Here is a 27,922-nt window from a genome sequence, read left to right as displayed (position 1 = left end):
CAGATGAGCCTCACCAGGGCTGAGCAGATGGGCAGGACCCTGTCCCTGACCTGCTGGCAATGCCCTTCCCACCTCAGCATCTCCCACCTTGGACCCAGAACACAGGGCTGGTAAAGGATAGTTGTGACCTCCAGAGCCTTCTCTGTGGAGCTGCTGTACAGCAGAGAAGGCTCTGGGAGTGACAACATGTCCCAGCCTGGGCTGCTGTCACCCCCAGCGCAGGCTGGGACATGCAACAACCTCCCCAATGCTTTAGCTCCAGCATGAACACCCTCAGTGAATGTTCAAGGTGGAGATCATTCATCAGGCAGCAATAAGCCCCCACTGCTCCCCTCACCAGCTCCCTTGGTCAGGCAGCCTCGGCTAAGCAAAGGTGACTGTGAGCGACAAAGCACCAGCAGGGACGGCTGCTGCCGGCTGGAGCCGAGACAGGAGAAGAGACTGCTGGCCCGTCGGAAAGCCGGGGCCACCGCTGTGCCCCACACCCGCCGCCGGCCGGGGATAACGCGACCGCGGAAACATGGCGGCTACACCGTGAGGGGAAGCGCTGCGCCCCCGCTTCACTGAATGGCGACACACGGCAGGCGGCGCCGTGTCCGCGCGCATGCGCCGCTGCGCCGCAGGTTTGAACCGCCAACTGCTCCAATTCGAATTCGCATCCTCGCCGACCAATCACAGCGCGAGGGGCGGTCCGGCCCCGCCTCCATCGGTATCCTGGCCAATGACAGAGTCTGCTGTGTTTAAAACAAGTGCGCGCGGGCGGTGGGCGGGGCGGTGGCGCGGCGGGCGGGCCTGGTGGGCGGGGCTCCAGCCGCTCCCGGCGCTCACTGGGCGCGCCCGCGCTACGAGCGGGGCGTGTCAGCCCCGCGCTCCCCGCCCGCCCCCGGCGCTCCGGTCCCTCCTACGGCCGTGCCGCTCTCTCGGAGCCGGGCAGGGCGCTCTGTCCGTCCGTGCAATCCCCGCGGGCGCGCCGCGATGAAGGCGGGCGGTGAGTGCGGATCTGCCCGCGGGTGCTGCCTGTTTGCAGCGGGTCCTCCTGCTCTGAGGGGCGGCTCCAGAGCGGGCTCTGCCTGCCGGGCGCCTCCTCAGGAGGTCTGAGGGCGGGGGATAACGGGATACCCTGAGGCCGGGCTGAGGGACCGCCGGGACCGGCAGCGGGTGAGGGGTCGGGCCGGCGGCTGCGCGCCCAAATTCAAACGCGGCGGGGGCGGTGCGGCTCGGTCCGGCCCGGCTCGGCTCGGCTCTGTCCGTGCTGTGCCCCCGCCGGGGCCGTGCCTCAGCCCTGCTGTGACCCGGGGCCGTGGCTGTGCCTGGCGGCTGTGCCTGAGCGCGCCTGGCCCCAAAGCCGAGGGGTCAGGATGTGTATTGCGCGTGGGAAAACCTCTCGGGCGTCTGTGAGTTTGCACGGTGCGCAGGACTGTGCAGGAAACTCCATTCAAAAGTAAGAGAAAGTGGTTTTTTACTGTATGGGTGGCTGAACGATGGTACTTGATTGCCCAGAGCGATTGTGGGATCCACATCCTTGGAGTTTTTCAATCCACCTGGATGTGGTCGTGCCCCGCTTGGCCGGACGGTTGAAGTGGGTGACCCCCAGAGTTCTCTTGCAGCCTAAACCACTCTGGTTTTGTGAAGCAACATATTGGAAATGAACCTGTGCCATTTCCTGTCTGTAGAAATGGAGTTTTCACTGAGTTGCTCATGTACCCCCTGGTCCCCATTTGGATGGTCCTATGGGCTGAACTGGCATCCCAGTTTGGGTGTCCATTTCATTTTCATGGCAATAATACTGCTGAGGATAATACATTTTGTATTCATAAATATGTCCGTGTGTGTGTATAAATATTGCCTTGAAATAATACTCCAGAAGATATAGGCAATGGATCTTCCATTAATATTCCTGGCAGCAACTGCTTGGAAAGATAGGCTTGAGTAGGTTTGGTTGTCTTAATATCTCTGGTTGTGTTCCAGGGACTGCTGTCAGTTGAGAAGGAAAAGCTGGGGCTTGGGGGAGGTAGACGAAGTGACAGTAGTGACAGTTAAACTATTTGTTACTACTGAACAGGGACAGCTGAACTCTTTGTCACCACTACACATGGTCATAGGAGTCAGGGCTCAGAGGGGTTCTTGTTGAAGAGCACTTGAGCTTGAGCCACCCCTTCTGAGTCTCTTGGCTTCATTAACCAATTTAAACAAGGCTTTTCTGCTCTGTACTTTAGTCTTGTGGCATTATGAGGCATGAGCTGTATATGCCTGGTTAATGTGTTTGCAGTGTCCTGTGCTGCAGTGAAGAGGTGCTCAAGTGAACACCTGTGTATGTGTGTACTACTGCATAGTACCTTTTTTCCTTGTGCTGTTCTATCACTAACTGAGGTGTCCTGTGTTTTTCTTTTCCAGTGGTTCACTGTAGGTGTTCCAGATGCTTTTCTTTCCCTTCAAAGCGAAGGATAATAAAACGGCCTCGAGTCCTGACGTTCTTGAACCTCCCCGAGGATGTTCTGTTTCACATCCTGAAGGGCCTCCCTGCTGCAGACATCCTCTCTGTCAGAGCTGTAAGTGCTGCAGCTTCCCCTGTGCCAGGCTCAGGGCTCAGCTCTGCCTCCAGGAGCCTGGGCTGCACACACAGCAGGCTTCTCATGTCACACAACCTGAACAACCCAAAGAGTGCCTGCAGGGTTGAGATTTTTGCTATCCCAGGGACAGTTTCACTTCTCACTGCTCAAAAAGCAGTATTTGACTGCTTTTTGTACCTTTTCTGTGGAAATTGTCTTGCCAGATTATTGTGGCTGAATAAATAGGTTTGGTTTGGCATCTCTTGCCTTACTGGTTATCAGGCAGGCAGCAAGTTAAACATAACTTGTGATCAGTTAGTTACTTCTCTAAAAGAAGATTGCAAAGACCTGTTTTTCTGTTGGTCCTTTTATTTTGGTAATCATTATTCTGTGTTCCCTCCATGCAGGTGCACTCACATCTTAAATACCTTGTGGATAATCATTCCAGTGTTTGGGCACATGCAAGTTTCCAAGACCTGTGGCCATCTCCAAACCATCTGAGGATGTTTGAAAGGTAAGTTTTAAACATCAAAGTTGTCTGGCCTTTTAGAAGATGATGTTTGAAGGAAGATTAACTGTTCCAATCAGTCCTCAGTGTAACTGGGGGATCTGAGTTGTACAAAGAGGGGAAATATTTGCTTTGGCAATGAAAAAAAGTTGGTTTCAGGTCTGAGCTGCTGCTGGTCACTGCTCTCTCTTTAACTAGAGCAGGCCCTATTGCATATACCAAAGTTATTTCTCTTCAGAGTCATTAATATTCCAGATTGGAACATAACACATTCCCTAAAACCTCTTTGTGGTGTTCCCCTGTGAATGAACAAGTGAGATCAGGGGCTCCAGAGAATAATCCTATTTCTAAGTCTAAGTTGATTTGGTTCCTCCTTGTGCAAACCAGTGTATTGAAAAACAGGTGAATTTCAGTAACAAAGTTTGAGAGGGTAACAATAAATCTGCTTCAAAAAGATGGGGAGCATCTTTTTATTCATCTGATTTGAAGGGGATCCATTAGTGTCAGAGATTTCTTTAACACATTTAAATGCCACGATCATGGTTTTGCTTCTGAGTGTCACTTCTTTTTGAGGCAGACCAGTATGTGCACATCACTTTGGGAGGGAGGAGCACAAGGGCTCGATGTTTTGTGCATGTCCTTGAGGGCACAAGGACCAAACTGTGGATTCTGGTGCTAGGAAGGATTTTAACCTCCAGTGCCTTTTCTGTTTGCCTTTCAGGGCTGCTGAAAGTGGGAACTTTGAAGCTGCTGTGAAGCTGAGCTTGGCGTACCTGTACAACGAAGGCTGTAAGTGTGGGAGCTTGTCCTGGGGCTTTGGGGAATGTGGCATGAGGAATTTTACATTGCTCTGCTTAGGCACTGGCCACAAAGCTGCCACTGGGAATTCAGGGTTAGGAGTTCTCCTCTGCAAACTTGTGGTGAAACTCAGCTACTTTGGCAGTGGGAGAAATGTATCAAAAGGGCCTGACTAGTGACAGGAGGAACCTCCTGACACAGGGTCCTGGCAAGGCAGTTGGTATTTGCAGAATGAACCCCCCAACTCACGTTATGTGTTCCTAAAGCCTGACTGTAGTTAAGATTTTTCTTCTTTAGCAACCTCCATGGTTTCTAAGGCTCTAAATGACAGAGACAGTTCGACCTTTTCCTGTTTGTTTCCTCTTGTCTGTCTTGGCCTGACTGAATGTCAGGCAGGCATTGTGAACAAACTCCACTTGATTCCTGATTTCTCTCTGCTTCAGTGTCCATCACAGGCCACGGGCGTGCAGAAGTGAACGGAATAAAGGCATCTCACTACTTCAGCTTGGCAGAGCACCTGAATGTGTGTGCAGTCCCCTTTATCTGGCTCTTCATCCGTCCCCCCTGGTCCTTCTCTGGCAGCTGCTGTAAGGCTGTGGTCTTCGAGAGTCTCAAGGCAGAGTGTCAGCTTGACAAGGTCAGGTTTCTCTCTGCCCCTGGCTTTACCCTGCTCAGTAACTGCTTCTTGTTATTTTGGAAAGAATACTTTTGTTTCCCCGAGGAGCCTCCTGTGCTCTTGTTGCCTCAACAACTGTAGCTCAGTCATTTATTGACTTTATTGCAAAACTGCACATGATAGATCATGAGTGCTGGAGGCCTGTACTGTCTCTTTGGAGAGGTTCAGTGTTATCTCAGGGATAACAAAACATAGAGAAAAGCAAGGGGGAAGAATGATTGAAAGATAAACCAAAACTGTAGTCTGAAATTACTAGCAAAAATTGCTGTGGTCTAACAATGCTTTATTTTGATGCTTTCTTCAGGCTCAGAAAGGATCTATTCTCCACAGCTTGGCAAAGGTTTTGAATTTCTTTGAGGTGAGCAGTATTTCTGATGGGTTTGGATTTGGGTTTTTTTCTGGTGATGCTAATGTTGTTTACCTTGATTAAAAACATAAATCAGCCAGATGCTCTTTTACTCCTCAAGGGTCCCAGGAGTTTCTGTTCTCATGAGTTTAATTTACTGGTTGCTTAAAGGAACATTATTAACTTACTTTATTGAATTGTACAAATGGTGAAATTAATTTTGGCTTAATCATGGGCTTGCAGTATGTTCAGGTCTCAAAGGAAGCCTTCCAGTTGTAATGCCTTGTAAAACAAAAAATAAAATAAAAAGCCTTCAGTGGCAAGCAAGCCAAAAAGCATTTGTCTGGCTGAGGAAAAGCACTAACTGCTCTCAGAGCCTGCATCTGCAAATGGCAGCACTGAGTGGATGGGGGAGCATTCCTCAGAGGCTGAAGGGCATTCCCAAGGGATGGATTCTGCTCTGTAGCTTTAGCACAGTGTTCTGTAGCTTCTGAAGTGTTGAGGCAGCCACTTGTCTGGACAGAAGGAATACCAATATATGTCTTTTGTTTTTAGGATGAAGGAAAAAAGAAAGAATCCCTTGAAATGCTTGAAGAATCTTCAAAACAGGGTTGTTTAATCAGCTCCTACCTCCTTTGGGAAAACAACAGAAAAGCTGCTGTAAGTAGTCATTTTTTGTCTCCAAACAACTTTTACACTAACTTCTGGATCTCTGTTATGTGCAAGGAATGTCCTCAGAAAGCAATTGCTGTTCCTCAGAGCTTACCTTCTTCATAAAGACGAAGAGTGCTAAGAACTCCTGAAATGAGCTCTGGTGTCTGAAATGAGGGTATGAGCAGTTGTAGCCAAGGTGCCACAGAAGTTTATTCCAACTCTGCTGAAGGCCTGAGCACTGCTGGCCAGTGATCCCAGGGCTCTGGGGAACAGGAGCAGGAGGCTCCTGCCTTGTCTTTAATAAATCTGCCAAAGCTGCCCCCTTGGAATCCTGAGTGACTGCTCTCATTTCCTGTGAGGCCTGAAAAAAGGTTCTTAAAAACAGTGGTGTCATGATAAGAAACAGACTTGTTGCTGAAATAATAGTACCTCCAGGCAGTGTTTTTCTCTGGATACTGGTGCTCCAGCCCTTCTGTTTGTTGTGTAAAGGCTGTGGGGTTTTACATCTGTCTGTGTTCCTCTCTGTAGATGTCGGATCCTGGCAGGTACCTCCAAAGTCTCAGGAAGCTACGGGACTACGCAGCCAAGGGCTGCTGGGAAGCACAGGTAAGACTGAGCTTTCTCAGAGCTGCAGTCTTTATTAGGTCCTGTCTGTGTTGCCATTGTAGGTTTAAATTTCTCTTTTTAGAAGCAGGACCAGCATTGCTGAGTATTGTCTTTATGTGCATGTCTGTATCTCTTCTTTGAGAAATTGCAGCACACTGGTGGCAGAATGGAGTAAAGATGCATCTTTTGATGGACTTAAAAGACTGGCCCCAAATAATCTGTGTGCTCAACATTTAAACCAAACTAAGAACTACTTTCAAGTAGTTTGCCATGTTCAGTGTTTTCAGCAGGAAAAATAGAGGACCATCCTCTGCTGCCTTAGTTTGCATTTGGTAAAATAAACATACTTTCTTTTGTGTTCTCTCTACTACAGATAGCTTTAGCCAAAGCTTGTGGGAATGGAAACCAACTAGGATTAGAAGCAAAATCTTCCAGGGAAATGGTTTCTCAAATCTTTCAAGCTTCCCTTCCTATCAACAAGCAAAGCATCTTCACTGTGCAGAAAGGAATGAATGAAATAATGAGGTAGGAACTTGGATCCAGAAGTGAGACCCCCACAACAAAAACTATTCCCTATTTCCCTGTATATATCTACAATCCTTCTACAGTGTCTCTAGAGAACCTGTGCCAGGGTCTCATGGCCCTCACAGGGAAGAATTTCTTCCTAGTATCCCATCTAGCCCTGCCATCTGTCAATGTGAAGCCATTCTCCCTTGTTCTGTCACTTCAGGCCTTGTCCAAAGTCCTATTGACTCCCTTTTCCTGAATAAACACTTGCAGCAGTGTCACCCGTGTTAGCCTGCCCCTTAATCCTTAGGGATGAGTTCTGGATCCTTCCCTGGGCAGACCTTGATACATTCCAGTTGCTCTCTCACATGTAGGGCAGTTCCACCACTTCCCCTTGCTGGCATTGCTTTCCTAAAATACAAAACCATGCACGGCAGCATTGCAGCCACATGGGTGTCCCAGTGTGGCCCTGTGATGGCAATGGGGTCATGGCCCTGTGACCACACACACATCTCCAACTCCTCCACTGTGTGTGCTGGTGTGCAGGGAGGGGATGGAGCAGGCAGGTTTGCCAGGAGGGCTGCAGGAGGATCCACCACAGCCACAACCCCACTGCAGGGAGTTGGCTCTTCTCTTGGGAGGCATCTCAGGAACATTTGTTTGTCACTGCTCTGCTTGGCCTGGCTCATTCTCCAGCTGGATGTCACAGTGTGGGACACCACTTCCCAAGTTCTTCCTTAAGTCTCTCTTGCTGTCCTAGGTATATCCTGGTGGATTGGCTGGTGGAAGTGGCTACCATGAAGGACTTTTCTAGCCTGTGCCTGCACATGACAGTGGGATGTGTGGACCGTTACTTGACGCTGAGACCTGTGCCTCGTGCTCGGCTCCAGCTTTTGGGAATAGCCTGCATGGTCATTTGCACACGGTGAGGTTCTGGCTGCTGAGCAGAGGTGGTCATAATGATCTTCCAAATGCTTTCCTGCACCTCAAACTTCTTCCCCATTCCTTGCTTGTAATACTGGAAAGGCTCTTTGACTTTCCTCTGCTTTGACTGCTGTTTAACTGTGTTTATATACAAACATAGACTCTGTAAATGAGGCAAAAAACGTAGCTTCTTGAAGGTTTTTTTCTTATTTAAACACATGGTCATAAGTTGTGGATTGCTCTAAATGCATTCCATCAGCAGCTGGAGTCTTTGACACCATACTGGCATGAGAAAGCTGGAAAGGAATAAAAGCAACAGCGTTCCATAGTTGAGCCTGTGCACACTCAGATGAACTGCATGGTGTGGTGGAAGATTATCCTTCTGTGGTAATCTCCTTAATATCTTGCATCTTAACCTAGGAGAGGCTTCATAGATGAAGAATTAGGATCAGAGAATCACAGACAGGATTGGGTTAGAAAAGATCTTAAAGATCATCTCATCCCACCCCTGCCATGGGCAGGGACAGCTTCCACCATCCCAGGATGCTTCCAAGCCCTGTCCAACCTGGCCTTGGACACTTCCAGGGATCCAGGGGCAGCCACAGCTGCTCTGGGCACCCTGTGCCAGGGCCTCACCACTCTTACTGCAAAGAATTTCTTCTGTAATAGGAAGAACAGTCCAAATTAGGAATGTTCTAGTAGGTGGTTCCATCTTACAGGTGAAATAAAGAGCTGCAATTCTTTGCTGGTCTACCTGGGAAGGTACCTTGTGAAGTTGTTTAACTCTGGTCATTGTGGGTGCAGTTATCTGCTGTAAGTGCACAAATCCCCTTTCTGCTGGGGCTAACTTAATATTTAACATTGCAGTTTCATCAGCAAAGAGATGCTGACGATACGGGAAGCTGTGTGGCTGACAGACAACTCCTACAAATATGAAGAGCTGGTCAGAATGATGGGCGAGATCATTTCTGCCTTAGAAGGAAAGATAAGGGTGAGTTTGGAAAGTGGATGGAATATTTCCCTGCCCTTGAGTTGCTGTTCAAGGCAGGCTGTAGCAGTTCCTATCTCATGAGTTGGGGTTTAAGTCAGAGTTCTCCATCAACTGTGGAACCTGTGCATGTCTCAGAGCATGCTGATACAGTACCCTATGCCTTCTGTAGAGATTAAAACTTCAGTTTTAAGAGGCCATTTATTCTATCACTGGAGAATGCATCAATGTCAGTGTAGTAGTTAAACAAAAAAGCCCCAAACAAACAAAATCCAGCACCTGGAAGCAGCTGTTCTAAACACTTTGTGCTGGTCTTGTATTTCCAACCTCTGTTTTCCTTTCTGCACTAGATGCCCACCATTTTGGACTACAAAGAAGTTCTGTCAAGCATTGTCTCACTGGAGAGAAGAACTCTTCACCTTTACAGCTTCATCTGTGAGCTGTCCCTCCTGAACACGAGCCTCAGTGTGTACTCCCCAGCCCGGCTGGCTGCTGCTGCTCTGCTGCTGGCCAAGATCCTGCACGGGCAAGGTAACCCATCTTACCTCAAGCACACACTGCCAGTCTGCCTTCTCTTTCTAGGGAGATTTTTTGGGTGTTAGTTTGTCTTTAGGCAAGATGTCCCAATCACTTGGCTGGGGGAGGTGGACAGAGGGGTGGAGAAGAGGGGGACAGGTGTAAGAAGTCAAAATGAAGAGCTGAGTTCAGCCTGTTTGGCTGTATTGGGCAACCCGGATGATTAGAGGGCTGGAACAGCTCTGCTATGAGGAAAGGCTGGGAGAATTGGGATTGTTCAGCCTGGAGAAGAAAAGCTTCAGGGTGACCTAATTGTGGCCTTCCAGTACCTGAATGGAGCTGACAGGAGACATGGACAAGAGTCTATTTGCAAGGGCCTAGAGAGACAGGACAAGGGGAAGTGGCTTCCCACTGCCAGAGGGCAGGGATGGATGGGATATTGGGAAGGAATTGTTCCCTGGGAGGGTGGTCAGGCCCTGGCACAGGGTGCCCAGAGCAGCTGTGGCTGCCCCTGGATCCCTGGAAGTGTCCAGGGCCAGGTCAGACAAGGTTTGGAGCAAGCTGGGATAGTGGGAGGTGTCCCTGCCATGGCAGGGAGTGGAATGAGATGGGCTTTGAAGTCCCTTCTAACCCAAACCATTCCATGAATTCTCTGAGTCTATTTTACCTCTTACTAGCAGTGATGAACTAGAGCATTAGCATCAGACTATGCAGGCTTTGATTTAAATGAGCCTGAAGATTTCTGCTGTTAGGTCTAACATCAGTTTGGCAGATAAACCTGTCCTTAAAGCCAGCTGTGAACTTGAACAAACTATGGACAGATTTAAGCTTGCAAATATCACGATCCTTAACCTATTAAAGAAAATAAGCTGACTCACTACAGAACTACTACACTTCATGAATATGTAATTCAATATCTGAATATGTACTCTCTTCTCCAGCACACTCCTGGACCAGCCAGCTGTCTGAGTGCACTGGTTTCTCTCAAGAAGACCTCTTGCCCTGCGTGCTGAGCCTCCACCAAAAGTGGTAATTGTTTTGGGACTCTTTGAGGGGACACAGGAGTACTTGGATTGCAGCTCTGGCAAATGTGCTGCACCTGTACAGTCAGCCCTCCCCAGTGAAGGAAGGGCCTTTGGTTGGCTGCCTTGCTCCCCTGTCACAAGGCACTGAGGTTCAGTTCAGGGACAGCTCTTCTGTTTCTGCCAGCTGGTCTGGCCCTGGGTCACAGAAAACAGGGACAGAAAAGGAATTAGATGCTCACATGCTTAGAAGCCACCAGGTGTCCTGATGAAGCTTCTGAAACACCAACTCCCTTAGCACAGCACTGAGTGACAGAGGAAAATTATCTAACTTGGCAGGTTTTCTTAATATTGTTTCACAAAATCCATTGTAAGATAGGGGTTTCAATCTTTCTTTCCAGCTTCCACGATGATGTCCCAAAGGATTACAGGCAGGTGTCCCTCATGGCAGTCAAACAGCGATTTGAAGATGAGCGCTATGAAGAAATTGGCAAAGAACAGGTGGGTGAGCTGTGGCTGCATCTGCTGCTGGCTGACACCCAGAGCAGAGCTGCTGTCCCATGGCAGGCTCTGTGAATAAAGTGAGAATTTAAAATTGAGTTGCAGGGACTCTTAACTGATGTTTGAGTGCCTGTGGGAAGAACTCACTGGGATAGATTTCTCCTAGAAAATAAATAGTGTCCCTCTGGTTATTTAGTTCTTGTAAGAATCTCATGGTCTAATTCTTACAGGTGCTTTGACTTTTTAAAATCTATTTATTTATTTAATATTTTAGGTTATGAGTTACAGCCAGCTCTGCTCATTGTTGGGTGTGAAACAGAAGGACCCAGAGCCCAGTCCCTTGCACAGGAATGTAGTGGAAATTCAGACTTTCCTCAGCTCTCCTTCTGGAAAGAGAGCTAAAAGGTGAGTATAACTCATGGCTGTCAGCAGCTCTGAAGATCAGCCAGAGCCTTTCCTCCTCTCTGGTACCCTGAGGTTTCATTCCTAAATACAATCCATTTTCCTGTCACCATCTTGACATACCTATTAAAAGAGCTGGGAAAGACTTGGATTTTGACATCTGATTTCTGGGGTGTTTTGCTACAGGAGGAGGGAAGACAGCATTCAGGATGACAGAGGCAGCTTTGTGACTACACCCACAGCAGAGCTGTCCTCCCAGGAAGAAAGCCTGCTGGACAACTTCCTTGACTGGAGTTTAGATTCCTGCTCTGGTTATGAAGGTGATCAGGAAAGTGAAGGAGAGCGAGAAGGAGATGGTGAGCAGTTTATTCTTATAAAAAGCAGCCAAGAGGATTAAACCTGTCTTTTCATTTTCGCTTAAAACTGTTTCTCAGGCACCAGATGCCTCAACTTTCAGCTGAAGACCAGCTGGAAAAACTCTTCCCCCATGGTTATACTTGTTAGACTCTCTCAGAGGTATCTTATCTGTTCTTTGTCTGCACTGCTTCAGAACGTGAGGAGGGGGTTTGTATTTGCTCAGAGTTTCAGAGTCAGGCTGTTTGCAGTGCACCAAATGTGATGAATGAGCCACTGTCTTAGAAACACTAATTAGCTGTTGGGTTTTGCTGACCCTGGGCCTGGCTGCTCATTTTCTAACAGCTCTTAGTACCTGCTCAAATAGTCTGAGGGAAGAAAAGATGCTGTGTGAATAGAGGGTGAGCTTGGTGCCCTGCCCTCCAGGTGTAGGCAGACAGAAGGCTGACTCTTGCCTGGCTTTTTGCTGCTTGACTCTGTGCTGAGTGCCTGCTGGCTCTGGATGGGCACAAACTAAGGTTTCTCTCTTCCCATCCTGCAGTGACCAGCCCCAGTGGGATCCTGGATGTGACAGTGCTGTACCTGGACCCTGCAGAGCACTGTGGCCAGGACTCCAGTGACGAGGACAGCCTGCCTGGGGAATGGGATGGCTCTGGGGCACCCCACAGGCAGGGGGAGCTGCCAGGGGCATATCTGACCCCAAGGAATCCCAACCCAGAGGGGAGCTCGGGCTACTCTTCTGTCAACACTGCCAGTCCTACATCTTCTGTTGAAGGCAGCCCTGGAGCCCCTCCCAAACCTACCTCAGCACTGCCCCACGGCAACTCCACGAGCAAGGAGCCGTGCCAGCCCCATTACCTGCACAGGAGGCAAGTCAAGAGAAAAAACATGGCAGAACACACTGAAGAAAGGCTGAACTTGGCCTTCTTAAGCCTCTGATTTCTTCATGCTTTTAACTTTACCGGGATTTCTAGAAACCGTATTTCTGTTGCAGTCATACAGGGATGATAGTGAATAATTGTAAATACCTCCAAAATAACTTCCCTTCAACCTTGTCTGTCTTGTACAGCTGGGCTATTTCCTCCATTCACAGCTGCCTTTTTATGTATCCCCTATTGCCTGATCCTCTGCTAAGGTTCTGCTCTCTCTGTGAAATTCATAGCCCAGTTTTATCATCCCTCTTAGCGATAGAAAAGAACTGTCCTGTCCCTTGCTTTCTCTGAGGCCTGGCACTATGAATGAAATGAATTGACATTGGTTCTCAAGTTTCTGAATGTAACACTATGCTTGAATCTTCCACTTGAAAGACCTATTTTGAGGTTGTGCTGCCTTTTTTACTCTGTCCAGGTCTCCTTCAGCTCCCCTCTTCTTGTCTATGGCATTTGCTGCACTGACACAAGGTTTTTATTGAAAAACCCCAGAGGTAAATGAAGGCTCACTGCAGGTCTGAGCTGCTCTCTCACCTACCTCTCACATGGTTTAAACTCCATTTGCCTCTTCTCTTGTTGCCATGTTTTCTTCACCTGAAAAATCCTTCTGTGCCTTAACACATAGGAATTGGAATACTAAGGTACAAGACTTCAAAAAGATGTCACTGAAGCTAACACTGGAACTGGACTCCAGGACTGCCAATTTACTGTGGCATTGGCAACAGTTCAGCTACACACAGTGTAGTGAGTGTTTATTGACTGGTTTTTTATAAAATTGTTTTGTTAGTAGAGATGGATCCTGGTCTTCCTTCCCCTCATTCCCTGGCCTGAGGCCTGCAGAACTGCTGAGATGAGGTCAGGGTTTAGCTCTGAGCTGAGTCCTGATGGTCAGGTTGCAGTGGCACTGCCTGAAGGCTATTTACATAAATCTCACAAGGAGCACAGGGCTCAAATCACCCTCACAACCCAACAGCAGCTCCAGAGAGGCCTTGAATCTTCCAAATAAACAAGAGCAGCCTTGGGTAGTTGTCCTCAAAGTTTATTACAAAACCATGTACTTCCACTCTCATTCAAAAGAGAAAATCCCTGATTTAGTTTCCTGGCTCATGGTGGCTTCACTGCAGTTCTCCAGCTGCTGCTTCCCCTGATCTGCCATGCAGGAGTCTCTTCACATTAATTTGGTACAGCAGCAGCTCAAACTTCAGCACTGGGTCACATTAACAGGAGAAGAAAACACAAAAACCTCTCATTCTAAAAACTGGTAAAAGTGAAAATATATTTGGGAAAGGCCTCACTGCAAAAAGCTCTGAACTCTTCCTTGATCTGAAAAAAATAAAAGCAGAAAAGGGGAAGATGAATCAGTTTAAATTCCTTCCCAGGAGGAGGAAATTAGGTGAAGAGCTGACTCTGTGCTCCTGCTGCTGGATGCAGAGCCTTGGCTGGTGCAGCCTTACACTAAAATCAGATCTGGCTCTGTATCAAGCCTCACTCTGAGGTGCCTCATGGCTAAAATAGCAGGTGGGCACTAAAACCAGAGCTACAAGCTGCTTTCTGAGAGAGAAAAGCAAAAACTACAGCCCAGAGCTTCAGATATATACAAAAAATTGCCAGATGGCCTGAGTCTGCATTTTGTTATCACCTCCACAGCCCTGCAGCTCCTTCAGCATTTGCTTTATTAACCCTTGTTGTATTCCTTCCTGGGCAAGTGTTTCCAGAAAAACGTGAGGAAACGCAGGCTAAGCCTGGCTTTGTGCAGCACTGGCTCGGTATCAATGGGGAATGCCCTGTCAGGAGGAGCAGCTTGGTTTCAGCTGCAGAGATGTCACAGCCCAGCCTGCTCTGCCCTCACCTGGCACACCAGGAGGTGCCAGCACTCACCTCAGGGCACCACTGGCACATCCACACAGTCGTAGGCCGAAGCTCTCATCTTTTCCAGTGGCTGCCTCAGGAGCTGCCGCAAGGCCGCGTAGTCAGGCCTGTCCTCGTACTGCAGGGCCAGCACCTGCTCCAGGTAGTTCTGCAGGGCATCTGCAAGGAAAGGCTTGGTGGGAGCAGCCACAAACCCCAGCTGCCAAATGGCCATTCCAGGCTGCTTGTCCTGCAGCCAGCTCACCCACCCCCCCAGGCAGCTGCAGACAGGAAAACCAAGCCAAGGCTAATGCAAAGCTCAAAGAATCACCAAATTATACCATAAAATAGAATCACCAACTAGTTTGGGTTGGAAGGGACTATGAAGTCCATCTTCTCCCTCTTGAACACTTTCCAGGCATGGGACAGCCACAGCTTCTCTGGCCAACAAAATAGGATGGGGAAGTGTCCTCTAGCCCCAGGTATTTAATTTCTAAGCCCACCAGCACAGCTCTCCCTTCAGCAAGGTTCATTAAAACAGGTCATGGAAAGCAGCCCTCATTCTTCCGTAGAGAAAACAAGGGATTTGTTCCCAGCCTGCCTGACAGTTTATGAAATGCTTGGTCACCATCACCACTGGAAGCCATTCTGAACCACCACCCCAGCACAGAGAAAGTTCTGCCTTCAGGTACAGTCAGTCCTTCATTCCTGAGTCCCATTGCCACTGAGAGCAAGCCCATACCTGGAATGGATCTCTGCCTGAAGCACAGCTGGAGAAGGCATCTCACATCCTTTCTGTACCTGTCAGAAGGAGAGGCAATGGAGTAGGCACCTGGCTTTGACAAAAAAAATCCCAAAAGGCTGAATTCAGCTGGCCATGTTCTGGATGAAGCAGAATCTGGGGTTCACCAAACACCCTGGGGCCAGGCTCAGCCTTGGCTGTGGGATTTGCCACATCCCAACAGTGTACCTGGGGATTTCAGTCACAAACCCCCCTCACTGCTTTCTGCTGAGCATTTCCCAGAAGAATAGATGATTTCTCCTACCTTTCTTTCTGTTCCATCACAGCTTTTACTTTGTCCAGCTCATCAGACCAAGGCAAAGTGCCACAGAGCCATTTCAGAAGACAGTAGCCCAGAGATTCCAAGTCACTCCGTCGAGATGGTCCTGATGGGAAACATGAGACATTCACACATCACTCATGAAGGGGCAGAAGTAAAGAAATTCAGGAGTTTCATGAGGATTTGCTCTGGGGTATCAGTACTCCTGGGAGCCCGCTAACATAGTTCAGGAATCACCTCCCAGCATCTGGAGGAAGACTTCCTGAACACTGTGAAAGAGCAGTCACATCCCAACCAGGAGAAGGACAGAATGATAGTGTGGAGTCTCCATCCCTGGAGGGATTTAGAAGTCATGTATATGTGGCAATTGGAAACTTGGGTTAGTGGTGACCTTGGTGGTGCTGGGTTTACAGCTGGACTCAATGATCTTAACCGTATTTTCCAACAAATGTGATTCTATGATTTAAATGCCTTTCCAGCTCTCATTGCTTCAAGGTCGGAGCACAGCCTGCTGCAAATCTGTTTTGGGCAGGGATCCTGTCTGGCTTGAAAAAGATCCCTGCTAAGCCAGAACAAAGGGCCCTGTTCTCTATTCCCCACACACCTGCAGCAGCCAAAGCTCCAGATGGAGCAGGAACATCCCTGCTGCAATCACTGCATGACCTGGCACATCCCAACACAGCAGCCATCAGGAGGCAGGAGTGAACAGCCCAAAGAGGAACCCAGCTCCTGGTGCATGTGAATGCCTGGAAAGCAGCAGTGCCAGCACGTGTCCCAAACCCAGGCCCACCTGTGCCCTTGTGGCTGTCCAGGCTGATGAACTCCAGCGTGCCCTCGTGAGGGGTCCTGCTGCCCTCGCGCAGAGCCACGTGCTTCCCCCCGGGGCAGTAGCGGAAGGCGAAGCCGTAGCCAGCCAGGGTCACCTGCAGCAGCACAGAGCACCCACCTGAGTGCAGAGCAGCCCCCAGGCTGCCCCACAGCTCCTGCCTGAGCACTGCCCAGCCTGCCCTGCTGCCCTGCCCAAGGCAGGGACCTGGAGGCTGCCTTATCCCAAGTCACAATCCCACCTCCAGTGCCCTCTCCTGGCAGCACTGCTCCTGCTCCCTACCTGTGTGAGGTCTGCTGGGTTCAGATAGATGTTCTCAGCAGTGATGTCCCCATGCACATACTCATTCTCATGAATGTACTCCAGGCAGTCTAGCTGAGAATAAACAGGGGGAGCATATCAGATCCATGCAGGCTCCTGCAGCACCCTGGCTGTCACTGAGCTAGACCTTCCCCAGCTCCCTGTGGCCATGTGGATGAGCACTAAAAACACCACATCTCACAGCCTTCAAGTTCAAAGGTCAGGTTTTTCTCATTCTTCTTATCCCAAATTCCTTCAAGGTGACACTGTGCTCAAAAGATGCTACTGAAGTTTACAGCAGGTTTAGAGATCTCACCCAAGCCCCTGGACCAGCTTTAAAACACCTCTGGAAGATCCAGAAGGAAGTTAGAAGTCCTTTCTGAAAAAGTTCCTTGGGAAGGATTGGTTCTCCACATACCACACGAACTGCAATCTGAAAAGCTGCCTTCTCCCTCAGCAGGTGCAGGCCATCGCTCAGGACCGACTGAAGAGATCGCCCCAAATCAGAGAACACCAAAAACCTGCAGGAGAAAAGGGCTTTGCACGTTGCAGTACCTACCTGGTTTGGAGGCCCTGCAACAAACACTTGCCAAGTGATCCACTGGACCCCACTTCAACTCCAAGCTGACCTGGGCAAACACTTCCTTGACTTTTGATAAGAGAAAACTTTTATAAAGGAGACAGGTGTGCTCATTGTGTGTTGCAGACACACAGCCTGAATCTCCCTTTTGTTTAAGTGTCAAGGACCAAAATAAGGTGTCCTCTGCTCTGAAGGGCAGCAGCAGCAAAAGCAGTAACTTCACCAGCAACACAAGGACTGAAGGAAACAAAGCAATGAGAGGCAAACCATTTAAGACATGATAGGAGCAGTACACAAGGCCATGAGCCCAAGGGGCAATGACAAAAGAATTAGTGGAGAGCAAGCACAGGAGAGGGAAAGCCAGAGATGCTCAGACAGCCCAAGAGCTCAGTCACCTCACCTGTAGCTGTCTGCATGCAGTCCAAAGCCAACACAGTTGGGGATGCCCAGCAGAGGCACGGAATGCCACTTCTTCCACTTCTCCACTACAAGAGAAGAGGACAGTGCAGCAGATGCTGCTGAGGAGCTCCAGGAGGAAGGAGTTAGTGATGCTCCTCCTCTGAAGGTCTGCTCTGCCCTGGAGAGCTGACAGTGGCCTCTCATCCTGACTCTGTCCCCAGAATTCCAGTCTCATGTGTGCAAGAATGGAGCAGGGAAGATTCTGGGAATACCAGAGCAGGCTGTGGCATGGGATTGCTACAGGGCTGGGGAAAACAAGGAGAGGGGAGAGGGAGAGAGGATGAGGGACAAGCAGATTTTTACACTTCTGCCAGAAGTGTAGATTTGACATAAAATCTTCCATCCCCCTTGCCTACATTCTCTGGACAGCTTTGTTCTTGCTCAAGTTTTGGGATGAATGGAGTTGATACCAGAGAGCTGCTGACAGAACCACCCATGGAAGAGGGACAGGAGGGTGAGCCAAGGTGAGCCAGGCTGCAGGGCTGGGCAGCTCCCAGACACATCAAGACAGAGTGAGGAGCACAAGAAAGCTGTGCTCATACTGCACTGTCCTACAGCACACAGACTGCTGCAGAGCTGGCATTGACCAAACTCCTCAGCACTCTGGCACTAACCAAGCAGGGGATTATTTTACCCTGCTCTGGCCTTCCAAGAGATTCACATAACTGATGAGAGGGAAATGCCAGTTATCCTTAGTCCTTGCCCTCACAAAAAGCACCAACCTGTGCCTGCCTTTGCAGCTCGCTGGAAGAAATTCTGTTCATTGTAGATCCTCCCATCTTTGGCATCCTAAAGAGAACAGGGAGGAGTGTTACTTCAGCCACACACATCCTGCTGGAAAGGAAAGCTTGGGTAGATTGCTATAAGACCTTAACTACTCATTTTAAAGAAAGCAAAGATCAACTAACAGAGCTGAGAGCAGAGCTCAGGTGTCTTGGTTCCCTATTTAATGCTGCCCCTAACAAACACATCAACTCTGAGTATCAGCACAGACTAGGAGAGGGGCCATCTCAGGCTGGGCCTTTCCAGCAGCCCATTTACAGCTGTCTGAGGGTTAACAAGAGCCAGGCAGTGCAGCCCAGGCACAGCATGGAGAGAGCTGTGGTCCCACAGCTGTTGTGTTAGCAGGAGCCAGAGGTGACCTTCTCAGCCACAGCAGGGATGAGAGCATTTCTACAAACACACAAGTCTCTACAGAGAGCTGTAACATTTATTCTAGCAGTCAGAAAGTGAGACAGGAAAGTCGGTATTAGTAACATTTGAGGTATTGCTGTCATCAAGTTACCTCACAACTTGCACAACTGCACACAGTCCCCACTCAGAATGTCTGTGTTTGCCTACACACAACACACATGTCTACTCATAACTCAGGACAGCTGCTATCCTGCAGGGCAGAAAGTTATATTCTACCTGGTTTGATACAAAAGTGGTATCAAAGCTGGAGGAACAGCAGCTGCAGACAGCACAGGTATGTCCCAGAGGGTTTTCACTCTGCATCTTGCCTGTGAGCCCATGTGGGTCATCAAACCCCAGAGCCAAAAGGCTCTCATGTGCCATATCACACTCCACAGTGCTCAGCAGACCACCAAGCAGCCAAACGAAACACAGAGAAGTTGGGAGAGTTGCCTACAGAAATGATTACAGTTTACCACCAACTGGTTCTAGTTTTGTGGCACTTAGCAGATTTTTCTCATCCACACTGTATTCCCTCTCCACCCTCTTACATCTCTCCTCTGACAAAAGGCAGAGGGATTTTCCAAGTGCATGCAAGAGCCCCACAGAGCCATCAGTCAGCACTGGCCCTCCTACAAACCAGCAACCCCCAAGAGCCACAGTAGACAAGAAAACAGTCTTTCAGCTCTGATTCGTGAGCTACTGAAAATCAATCTACTGAATTTCCATGACATAACAGATGTTACTGGAAACAACACATTTCTGGAGAGCCCAAGATATTGACAAGTACCTGGAAAGCTGGTTTGGAACTCCAACTATAATTCCTATTTGATTTCAAAGTGTGCTCTGGCTTTACATAGTGTCTCCATGGTGGCTCTCACACAAACCCAGCACACCACCAAATTCCAACCTCTGCAGTTTCCCCTGGTCTGTGTCCTGGATTGTCAAGCAAATTGTATTCTATTTGCCATCTGTATGGCAGCTATCTCCTGTTAAGTGGGCAGTGTTCTTATCTCTTCCCCAGCCACTCCTCCCTCCGGGGAGACACCTACTGATAACAGCTACTGAATGTCCCTGCATGGCTGATAAGAGCTGCAGCATCCCACTGGGAGATGTGAGCCCAGAGGGAGGAGCCAAGCATTCCTACCCAGATATAATCCAGAGGTTTTTGAGACACCAGCACGGCTTCTCCACTGGATTCCCCAGGGGAACAGCAGCTGCCTCTTCTTCCCCTGGATCTTCAGAGAAAGAACACATCCTTCTCTACAGATCCCCCTGCTCCAGCAGAACCACCCCTGACACTGCAGGAGGGCTGAGCCACAATTCCAATGGGACTGCTGCCAACACCCTGACCCACAGGGTGTCAGGTTGGGTTCTGACTCTGTCAGTGTTGTTCTAGTGTACTGCATTGTTTATTCTACCCTTTTATTTTCTTCCCTAGTAAAGAACTGTTATTCCCTGCTCCCATATTTTTTGCCTGAGAGCCCCTTTATTTAAAATTTATAGCAATTTGGAGGGAGGGGGTTTACATTCTCCATTTCAGGGTAGGCTCCTGCTTTCCTTAGCAGGCACCTGTCTTTCCAAACTAAGACAGTCTGACATTCCCTAATCAAGATCTCCACCTCACACCACCAAGCTCAGTTCTGCAGGTTCCTGAGCCTGGTCAATCAAAGCAGCAGCCTTCTGTTATTAAGGCTTCAGGGTTTTTTTTAATCCTCATATCCATTTTCTTCACACCTTTAGCAGAAAAGCCAACTGAAATCCCAGCACAACACCCTCAGGAGATTAGATCCATCTTCTAATTTAGCAGGGGCCTCTCTGACCACTCTCTCCCAATTTCTCAGATACCCTCAGCCAAACAGGTCAGGACACAGTACTCTATGCACTATTCCTTACCCAAACAGATCAAAACTCACAAGTTTGAGGGAGTAGCTTTGCTTTTGAGGACAGGTTCCAGATGCTGACTGCGCTGTGGAAGGATGGAACAGATGTGGTTACAGGAGCATGGAAAAGAGGTTGTGCATCATTAAATGCAGCCTGTGCAGCTGGATTAACTCAGCCTCTGCTTCTTTCCCTTGAGCTTTGCAAAGCAACCTCTGTGACAGCGCCTTCCCAGATCACTACAAAATAATTCTTACCTTGCTCCAGGAGCTCAGCACCCTGACATGCAGTGCAGTTCTGCTTAAGTCCCAGAAGCATCTGGGCAGGGCTACAGTATGGGGGGCTTTGAGGAGTATGTGAAGGATAGATCATTAGTAGAATCTCAAAGGCATCCCCAAATTCATTTGCTGAGCACTCCCTCCAGCTCACTCCATGGTTTGACAAGTCTGTAAGGGATGCCAAGTCTCTCTGCTCTGTATGGATGTTAGAGTTGTATGTGGCTTCCCTTCTTCAAAAGCATTTGCACCCATGACTTGGCTCAGGGCAGTTCTTGTGCCCTTAGACCAAGTGCTATCCACAGGTTACCTGCTACTCATCACCTAAAACCTACTTCTATAAGAGCACCCTCCACTATTGATTTTTATCACATTTTTTTTAAAAACAGATGGATGCTTAGACTTTGTTATGCAAGAGCTTGAATAGTGAAAAAGAAAGTAAAGCAAACATCAGGCAAAACTCGGTAATGGAAAAAATTCCTCCTGGACAGCTTCCAAATTAATGAGAGAAGAAGATCAAAAACTCCCCTGTGGAAGTTTACAACTAGACTGAAAAGATCAGCACTTTCAGCATTAAATGGCTGAGAAGCAGCTTATGTGGTGTGGTTGCTTTCTTTGGCCCCAAAACACAGTGAGAATTGACATTTAGTGGGTATTGATACTACTTATAGCACAGGAACTCCTGTACAGTGCCAGCAAATAAAAGACAAAGAGGAAGTGTGGCAAATAAAAGAGAAAGAGGAAGTGTGGCCCCAACAATGGACATTTTATAATAAAAGAGCAGTGTGGCCTCGGCTTGATATTATGCTGATGGCAGAGTGGCTGACAGGCAGATGCCCAGTGAGGAACGGCTGGAGCTGTGTCAGGGGAGCTTTAGGTTGGAGATCAGGAAAGGTTCTTCCCCCAGAGGGTGCTGGCACTGCCCAGGCTCCCCAGGGAATGGGCACAGCCCCGGGGCTGCCAGAGCTCCAGGAGAGCTTGGACAGGGATGCCCAGGGTGGGATTGTTGGGGTGTCTGTGCAGGGCCAGGGGCTGGACTCCCGGGTACTTGTGGGTGTCTTCCAGCTGACATTATTGTATGAATGACGGATCCTGCAAGCCTGCGGGTCACCGCCAGCCCGGCGGACACCACGGTGTCACCCACGTCGCGGCCTCTGGGGGTTTCGGGATGTCCCGGCAGCTGCCGCCGAAGCCAGAGCCGGTGACCCCGCGCCCCTCGCCTCCCGGCGCCCTCTGCCCGCCGCGGGCCCCATGGTACCTTCGTACAGCAGCCCACAGCCGCCCTGTTCCAGCAGCCGCACCAGCTTCCACAGCCGCCCTCCCTGGTCCGTCAGCACCGTGTCCGCCGGGAGCGGCACGGCCGGGCCGGCCCGGGGCTTGCGGGGCGAGCGGGGCCCCAGCCGGGCCGCGGACGCCCGCGGGGAGGAGGAGGCGGCGGGGCTGGGGACTGGCGGCGGGCTCGGGGCCGGCGCTGCGGGCTCGGTGCGCTCCTCGGGCGGCGCGGGCAGCCTCCCGCCGCAGGCCGGGCAGAAGCGGAACGTGGGTTCCACGGCGAGCCCGCACTGCGGGCAGAACGGGCCGGGCCTGCGGGACACGGACAGCGTCAGAGCCCGTCCGCCGCCCCGCTTCCACCGCCCCGCTCCCGCCGCCCCCAGCACCTAAGGGAGCCGCCGGACAGCTCCGCCCGCGGCCGCTCCGGGGTCTGTGTCCCTGTCTGTATCCGTGTCCGTGTCCCTGCCCCCGTCCCGCGCCGCCCGCGCACCCTCCTGCCCGGCATGGCCCCGCCGGAGCAGCCCGGGCCCGCCCGCCGCCCCGCCACGGCCACGGCGCAGGCGCCCCCTGGGCCGCGCCTCGGCCTGGCGGGACAGCGGGGCTGAGATGGAGGATAGGGGCCTGAGGGGACGTCGGGATCTGAGGGGATACGGGGGTCGTGAGGGAACACCAGGGATCTGAGGGGCATGCGGGCTTCTGAGGGAACACCGCGCTTGTGAGGGAATACAGGCGATGTGTGGGAGCACCGGGGATGTGAGGGGCACCGGGGATGTGAGGGAACACCGGGGATGTGAGGGGCGCCGGGAATGTGAGGGAACATCGGGGATGTGAGGGGCGCCGGGGGTGTGAGGGGGCACCGGCGATGTGAGGGGGCACCGGGAATGTGAGGGAACACCGGGGATGTGAGGGAACACTGAGGATGTGAGGGAAGACCAGGAATGTGAGGGAACACCGGCGATGTGAGGGGGCACTGGGGATGTGAGGGGGCACCAAGACTCACGACGGTCCCGTGGGCTCCCGTGGACTGGCCGGGCAGGGACACGGGTGGTCAGGCCACCCCGGTGTGGGCCGGCAAGAGCCCCGGGATCTGTTCAGGCCATGCTCCCAGCGCTGCCTTCTGGGGCCGAGTTTTTTCACATTACTTTATAAAAGAGACCAGAGAACTACTCAGAAAGGACCCTGAGACTGCGGAACAGGCACTCACAGGTTAACAAGTGCAGGAGTTAATGTGTGGCACAGCATATGCATCTGTGTATCCCATCCCTTGTATAAATCCTACACCTCAAGCAGGCACCGTTTCCATAAAAGAGGTGTAGGTGCGCTTAAACCTTTCCCATCAGGTGGGCTGAGGCCGGGGTTTGCCTGGAGAAGGCGCCTGCCCCCTGAGCCCCCACAGCAAAGGGGAAACAGAGGTGGGTGAGGGCAGTGGGGACCTGGTTCTTGTCCCACAGAACATCTCACATGTTAAGGTGTTTTTCAGAGCCATGGAACACCAGCCACTGGGTGCAAGCAGGAGCAAATTGGACCTGGAAGGCGACTGCTCATTGCATGAGGAGCTGAGAGGAGCAGCTGCTCCCACAAAAGCTTCGTGTGAAGCTGGAGTGAGCTCCATGTGCTGATGGTGGAAGGTGGAGCAGTGGTGCAAGGCAGCATGAAAAAACCCCCAGGGTATGAACCCTCTGACTGAGCCCACCATGGGGCTGTGTGCAGGGCTTGGAAGAAGCAACTCCAGGTAGGGTGTCCTGCACAGAGCTCATTCTGCCATGGGCTGGTCACCCCTTCCCAATTGCTCCAAACGCCAGGGTGTGTTCCTAATATTCACTAAGCACACAAAAGGTCCCAGCAAAGCCAGAACTCTGCCAATGACTCTGGGAAGCTTGGCATGTGCTTGAATCGGTTTCTGCAGCTGGTTCTGGGAGTTTTTTGAAGAGCCTGGACACTGTCAGGAGTCACAGGGCAGGCTGGAGGATTTCTTCCATCCCTGCCACCATGGCCATCAGGGCACTGCACTCCACAATCACTCTGCAGTTTCCCCTGGCAATGAGAGCAACATTGAATTGCCTCATCTCCACTGCTAGCCCCCTGCAAAACCACTTCAGTTCCAGCTCTTCCTACATCCTATACAGGTACAGCCTCAATTCCTTTGTTAACCAAAGCATCCCCTCAGAATTTTGACAGAAAAGAAGCAGCCCTTTATAAGATTTGTTTGAATTTACCTTTACAGGCTGGTGGGTGGTGTTTTGTTTTCCCTAATTCCTGAACCAAGATCATTGTCCCCAGGCCCTCCATAGTAACCAGTGGCTCTGGTGGGAATGCCTTAGTTCAGCAGATTTATGAAGTCTTCCAATTACCATTTTAATTTTTTAAACTTAAGCTATTAATTCTTGATCATTCTATAATTTCATTGGTGGTTGCCTAGGGAACAGTGATCACGACCTGAATACATTCAATTTGGGGAGAGAAGAATCCATGCAGTAAACAGAAATACAGGGTGCTTTAAAAAGTCAGACCCCAAAAACACAAGAAAAACTGAGAAAACAGAGTGATGGAGAAAGGCAGACAGAAAATAGTGGGAAAAGGCAATTCTTTGAGATTTATTTCAAGAGCCACCAAGCCAGCATCAGAGAAGAGAATCCTCCATCCTACTTAGTGCTGCATTGAAAGTAATAATTAGCAATAAAAAGAAACCCATAATAAATAGATGAAAAGGGAAAAAAATTAACAAATTTCTCCATTTCATAACTGGCAATTTACATCAACAGGGCAATCTGGGTGCCTGCAGTCACTCCATAGGGGATTGTGTCTGCAGCATTGCACCTTTTGCCTGGTATCAGCAGAATTTGCTCCCTCTTTCCTACCTGGGGCATTGAAAACCAGTCTGGATTTTGGGCTGCAGAGGGCTCTGGCTCCTGGAGAGCCTCTGGAGAGCAGGACAGAGCAGATCTCGAGGTCAGGCTTTGGTTCTTTGAACCTTTCAGCTCTCAGATCCTCAGGTGAGCTGCCAGGGCCTCACCACCCTCACGGGGAAGGATTTACCTCTGGATGATTCCCTTTTGCACTGCCCACCCATCTCACCCATTAGCTATCATTTAAAACCCCTCCCAGGGTTTCATTTCAAGGATTTGCACCCCACTTTTGTTCTCCTTTAGCCAGAGCTCATCTCTCATGGAGATGCTCCTTCTATCCCCCAAGTTTCTCTGGTTTATCTGTAAGCTGAAATTCCAGCCCCATATGCAGCAACCTACAGCAGTGCCTGCCCTGTTCCAGCTTCCTCGAAAGCAGTGGGTTAGGTGAACTTTTAACTCTCCCTTGCTCTCAGAAGAGGGAAAAACATAAATTTTCAGGAGAAGACCTGTCTTCCTGTGGCCTTTGTGTGTTGAGGATGGTCTGACAGAGTCACAGAATATCCTGAGTAGAAAGGGACCCACAAGGATCATTGAGTGCAACTGCAAGTCTGCTGCTGTGCCCTCTGGGAAAGTGCAGACAGCTGGGGTGGCAACAGAAAGATCCCTGTCTCCCCCCTGCAGGAGTTTCCTTGGTGCCAGCCCAGTTATGTCTCCCTTATCTCACCCTTGGCTTCCCAGCACGCTGCCAGCAGCCCAAACACATGACTTATCGGATTTAGGTGCTGGCAGAGATCTTTGAGCTTGACAGAATGCCCAAAGCTGCCAGTTCTTCAACCTCTTAATGAAACAAGGCTGTTCCTTTTCATTTACACACCTCTTGGATCCTAAAGTGGTGCCTCTTGAGAAGCCATGCTGGAGTGCTGGGAGAGGCCTTGGAACCCTTTCAGCTCCAAATTGCCAGGTCCAATCCAGCAGCTTTGAGAGGTCTTGGCTGTTGGCACAGCCGTGGGAAGTGGCCCTGGGGACACCAGCTGCCTCTCTGGGCTGAAGGGACAAGCAGGCTGCCTTTGGGCAGTGCAGGCAGGGCCAGCCCGTGTGTCCAGGCCATGCTGCCTCTCCAGCTCCCACCACAGCAGGAGGTTACCCAGGCACAGAGGAGAAATGGGTGCTGAAATTCCCAGCCATGTCTCCTCTGTGCTGGTGGTGCTTCAGGGTCTGTCAAGGGCCTGGAGCTCTGTAACCCCAAGCAGGGACACAGGGACACCCTGGGGACACTGCTGGAGGCTGATGTGGGTAGAGAGTGTGCCAGCTCCCAGGGAAATCACACTTGAGGAGAAGAGAGATTGGGAAAAGCAGCAGGTATTCTGGAAAGCTTCCTCCTGTGTCATCCTTCCCAGCCCATGGAGATTTTCCTGTTTCTGAGCACTCCAAGGGGAGTCTGTTTCACTGTGCATCTTCTCAGCGCTTAAAGGACAAAGCAATACACCAAGAGACTCCAACCTGGCAGCCAAGACTGGGGGGCTGCAAGCTGGCATGCCTTGGGGTGAAAGGGAATGGGGGCCCCACCCTGGGGAAAAGAAGCCCAAGACATCTTGTCCTTGGCAAGTGTGGGGGGACTAAGAGAAGGTATTGGATCCGCTCACCCTCTTTAACTGGAACCACCATCCTGGCATTTTACTCCTGGGCAATGGCACTCCAGTCTCAGGGCTGCACCATGCAGCAGTACAGCAAAGTTAAGGATGGGAAGAAATGAGGACAAGATGGAAAATGCTCTCAACAGAAGTCATTATGTGTGTCCCTGCACCACAGCTCCTGGGATGTGTCCAGGGAAGCCCTTGCATGTCCCTGAGCCACCAGCTGCTCTGGAGGAAGGTGCCACTGGGCATCATGGGGTGTGTGTCCTGCTCACACTCCTTCCTCCCTCACGGGGAGCAGCAGGAGGCTGGGATGGAGAGCAAGGAGCAGTGCAGATGGGGTCACACAAGGACAGTGGTAGTGAATCTCTTGCCTGGCTACTGCCCAGGGTGGTGGGGTCATGGGGACAGCAGAGAAACTGAAAGAGGAATTACTTAACCAAGTTCTTCCCAACATCTCATTTGGCTACTGGCTGAGAGATGAGGGGCCAGAGCACCCTGTGCCAGGCCCACCCTGGCATGGCTGCCCTGGGGACTCACTGGCACACATCCTCCCCCCAACCTGTCCTGCATTTTGTGAGTTGTTTGGACGGGGAAGGGAAGGTCCTTGATGTCCTTGATGGACAGAGATAAGATGGTTTCATGAGCCAGCCAGCACCTTTAACACAGACTAAACCCTGAAACCATGTGTGGGGTGAGCAAGGCTGGGGTTTTCTGAACCCAGCTGGTCTGAAACAGCGGGATGGATGTCCCCACTGCTGCTGACAGGACAGCACTGTGGCTGCCCCTTGGGAGTAATACCATGGGAGATGGGGGTGATAACAGCCAACAAGGAAAGGTGGTGGAGAACAGCTTGAGCCATGATCTCAGGGACACAGGTGCCAGCAGCAGGAGCAGGGCTGACAAGTTTGGCACAGGGGCTGGTTCTTCCTTCCAGGGGTTCATGTGAGAGGTCAGACAGGGACATCCCCAAGCAAATGCTTCCCCACTGCCTAATCCCTGCTGCCTCCTCTCTGCCTGATCCTGCCTTTTTCTGGGTTTCTCCCATGTTCCTGCTGAGTCTCCTGCACACTCCCAGCCTTGGGTGTGAGCTGAGTCACTGCAATGCCACTACACCTAATTGCAACATCTCCTGTCTTCTGTTCTAGGCGCCATGAGGAGCCTGTAAATACTTTCTTTGGCAAGATTTTTGTTTTGATCTAATGGCTCAGCTTCCTTCAAAGGCAGGCAGTGAGAGGCACTGCATGAGGCAACAGGGAAGGTCACGGGGAGAACTGAGGCAACTGTAATTGGGGAGGATCAAACCCAGGCTTGAGCTGGGGTGTGGACAGGTGGCTCAGCCCGGGCTGGCGTGAGGCTCCGGCATGTCACCGCAGGCAGTGACTGTCCCAGATCCTCTCCAGGCCCACAGTTACCTGTGACTACTCAGCTGGCTGCTGGCCTCACCTGAGACAGGGCCAGTGGCCCCGTGATGACAAAGATGCTGG

At 50.6% G+C, this 27,922-nt stretch overlaps 2 protein-coding genes across 5 annotated transcripts; one reads left to right on the top strand and one right to left on the bottom strand.

The window, feature by feature from the left end:
• The first annotated feature begins 823 nt into the window (after window positions 1-823).
• CCNF (cyclin F) lies at window positions 824-13,522 on the top strand. Its single transcript, XM_074552748.1, has 17 exons — window positions 824-988; window positions 2,395-2,549; window positions 2,957-3,063; window positions 3,779-3,846; window positions 4,299-4,492; window positions 4,836-4,889; window positions 5,433-5,537; window positions 6,060-6,137; window positions 6,511-6,662; window positions 7,405-7,569; window positions 8,436-8,559; window positions 8,907-9,087; window positions 10,014-10,101; window positions 10,496-10,595; window positions 10,870-11,000; window positions 11,184-11,353; window positions 11,893-13,522. Exons 1-17 carry the CDS (start codon window positions 976-978, stop codon window positions 12,288-12,290), a joined length of 2,283 nt encoding a protein of 760 aa, XP_074408849.1. The 5' UTR covers window positions 824-975; the 3' UTR covers window positions 12,291-13,522.
• On the bottom strand, window positions 7,563-22,526 carry VRK3 (VRK serine/threonine kinase 3). 4 transcript variants are annotated; one of them, XM_074552752.1, is made up of 12 exons: window positions 22,342-22,526; window positions 21,942-22,267; window positions 20,444-20,496; window positions 18,077-18,143; window positions 17,296-17,380; window positions 16,734-16,836; window positions 16,298-16,390; window positions 15,980-16,112; window positions 15,175-15,295; window positions 14,871-14,929; window positions 14,159-14,308; window positions 7,563-7,864 (listed from the first exon to the last, which is right to left on the bottom strand). In XM_074552752.1, exons 1-11 carry the CDS (start codon window positions 22,458-22,460, stop codon window positions 14,160-14,162), a joined length of 1,308 nt encoding a protein of 435 aa, XP_074408853.1. In that variant the 5' UTR covers window positions 22,461-22,526; the 3' UTR covers window positions 7,563-7,864; window position 14,159. The 4 variants fall into 4 exon arrangements, with proteins under 4 accessions (XP_074408853.1, XP_074408851.1, XP_074408850.1 ...); XM_074552750.1 differs by lacking the exon at window positions 7,563-7,864 and adding an exon at window positions 9,060-10,664; XM_074552749.1 differs by lacking the exon at window positions 7,563-7,864 and adding an exon at window positions 13,304-13,603.
• Between the last annotated feature and the right edge of the window lie 5,396 nt (window positions 22,527-27,922).

This window comes from Zonotrichia albicollis, chromosome 16, assembly GCF_047830755.1.
Source record: "Zonotrichia albicollis isolate bZonAlb1 chromosome 16, bZonAlb1.hap1, whole genome shotgun sequence".
NCBI classification, from domain to species: Eukaryota; Metazoa; Chordata; class Aves; order Passeriformes; family Passerellidae; genus Zonotrichia; species Zonotrichia albicollis.
The sequence above is the reverse complement of the archived record's forward strand: the minus strand, read 5'-3'. Positions and strand labels throughout refer to the sequence as shown.

Coding starts and splice junctions, on each gene's coding strand:
- CCNF (XM_074552748.1), top strand. Junction 2,550..2,956: donor ACATCCTCTCTGTCAGAGCT/GTAAGTGCTGCA, acceptor CCCTCCATGCAG/GTGCACTCACATCTTAAATA. Junction 4,493..4,835: donor CAGAGTGTCAGCTTGACAAG/GTCAGGTTTCTC, acceptor TGCTTTCTTCAG/GCTCAGAAAGGATCTATTCT.
- VRK3 (XM_074552752.1), bottom strand. CDS start 22,460: ATGCCGGGCAGGAGGGTGCGCGGGCGGCGCGGGACGGGGGCAGGGACA. Junction 22,268..22,341: donor CTGTCCGGCGGCTCCCTTAG/GTGCTGGGGGCG, acceptor CGTGTCCCGCAG/GCCCGGCCCGTTCTGCCCGC. Junction 20,497..21,941: donor CTGTGGGCTGCTGTACGAAG/GTACCATGGGGC, acceptor ATCCTTCCACAG/CGCAGTCAGCATCTGGAACC.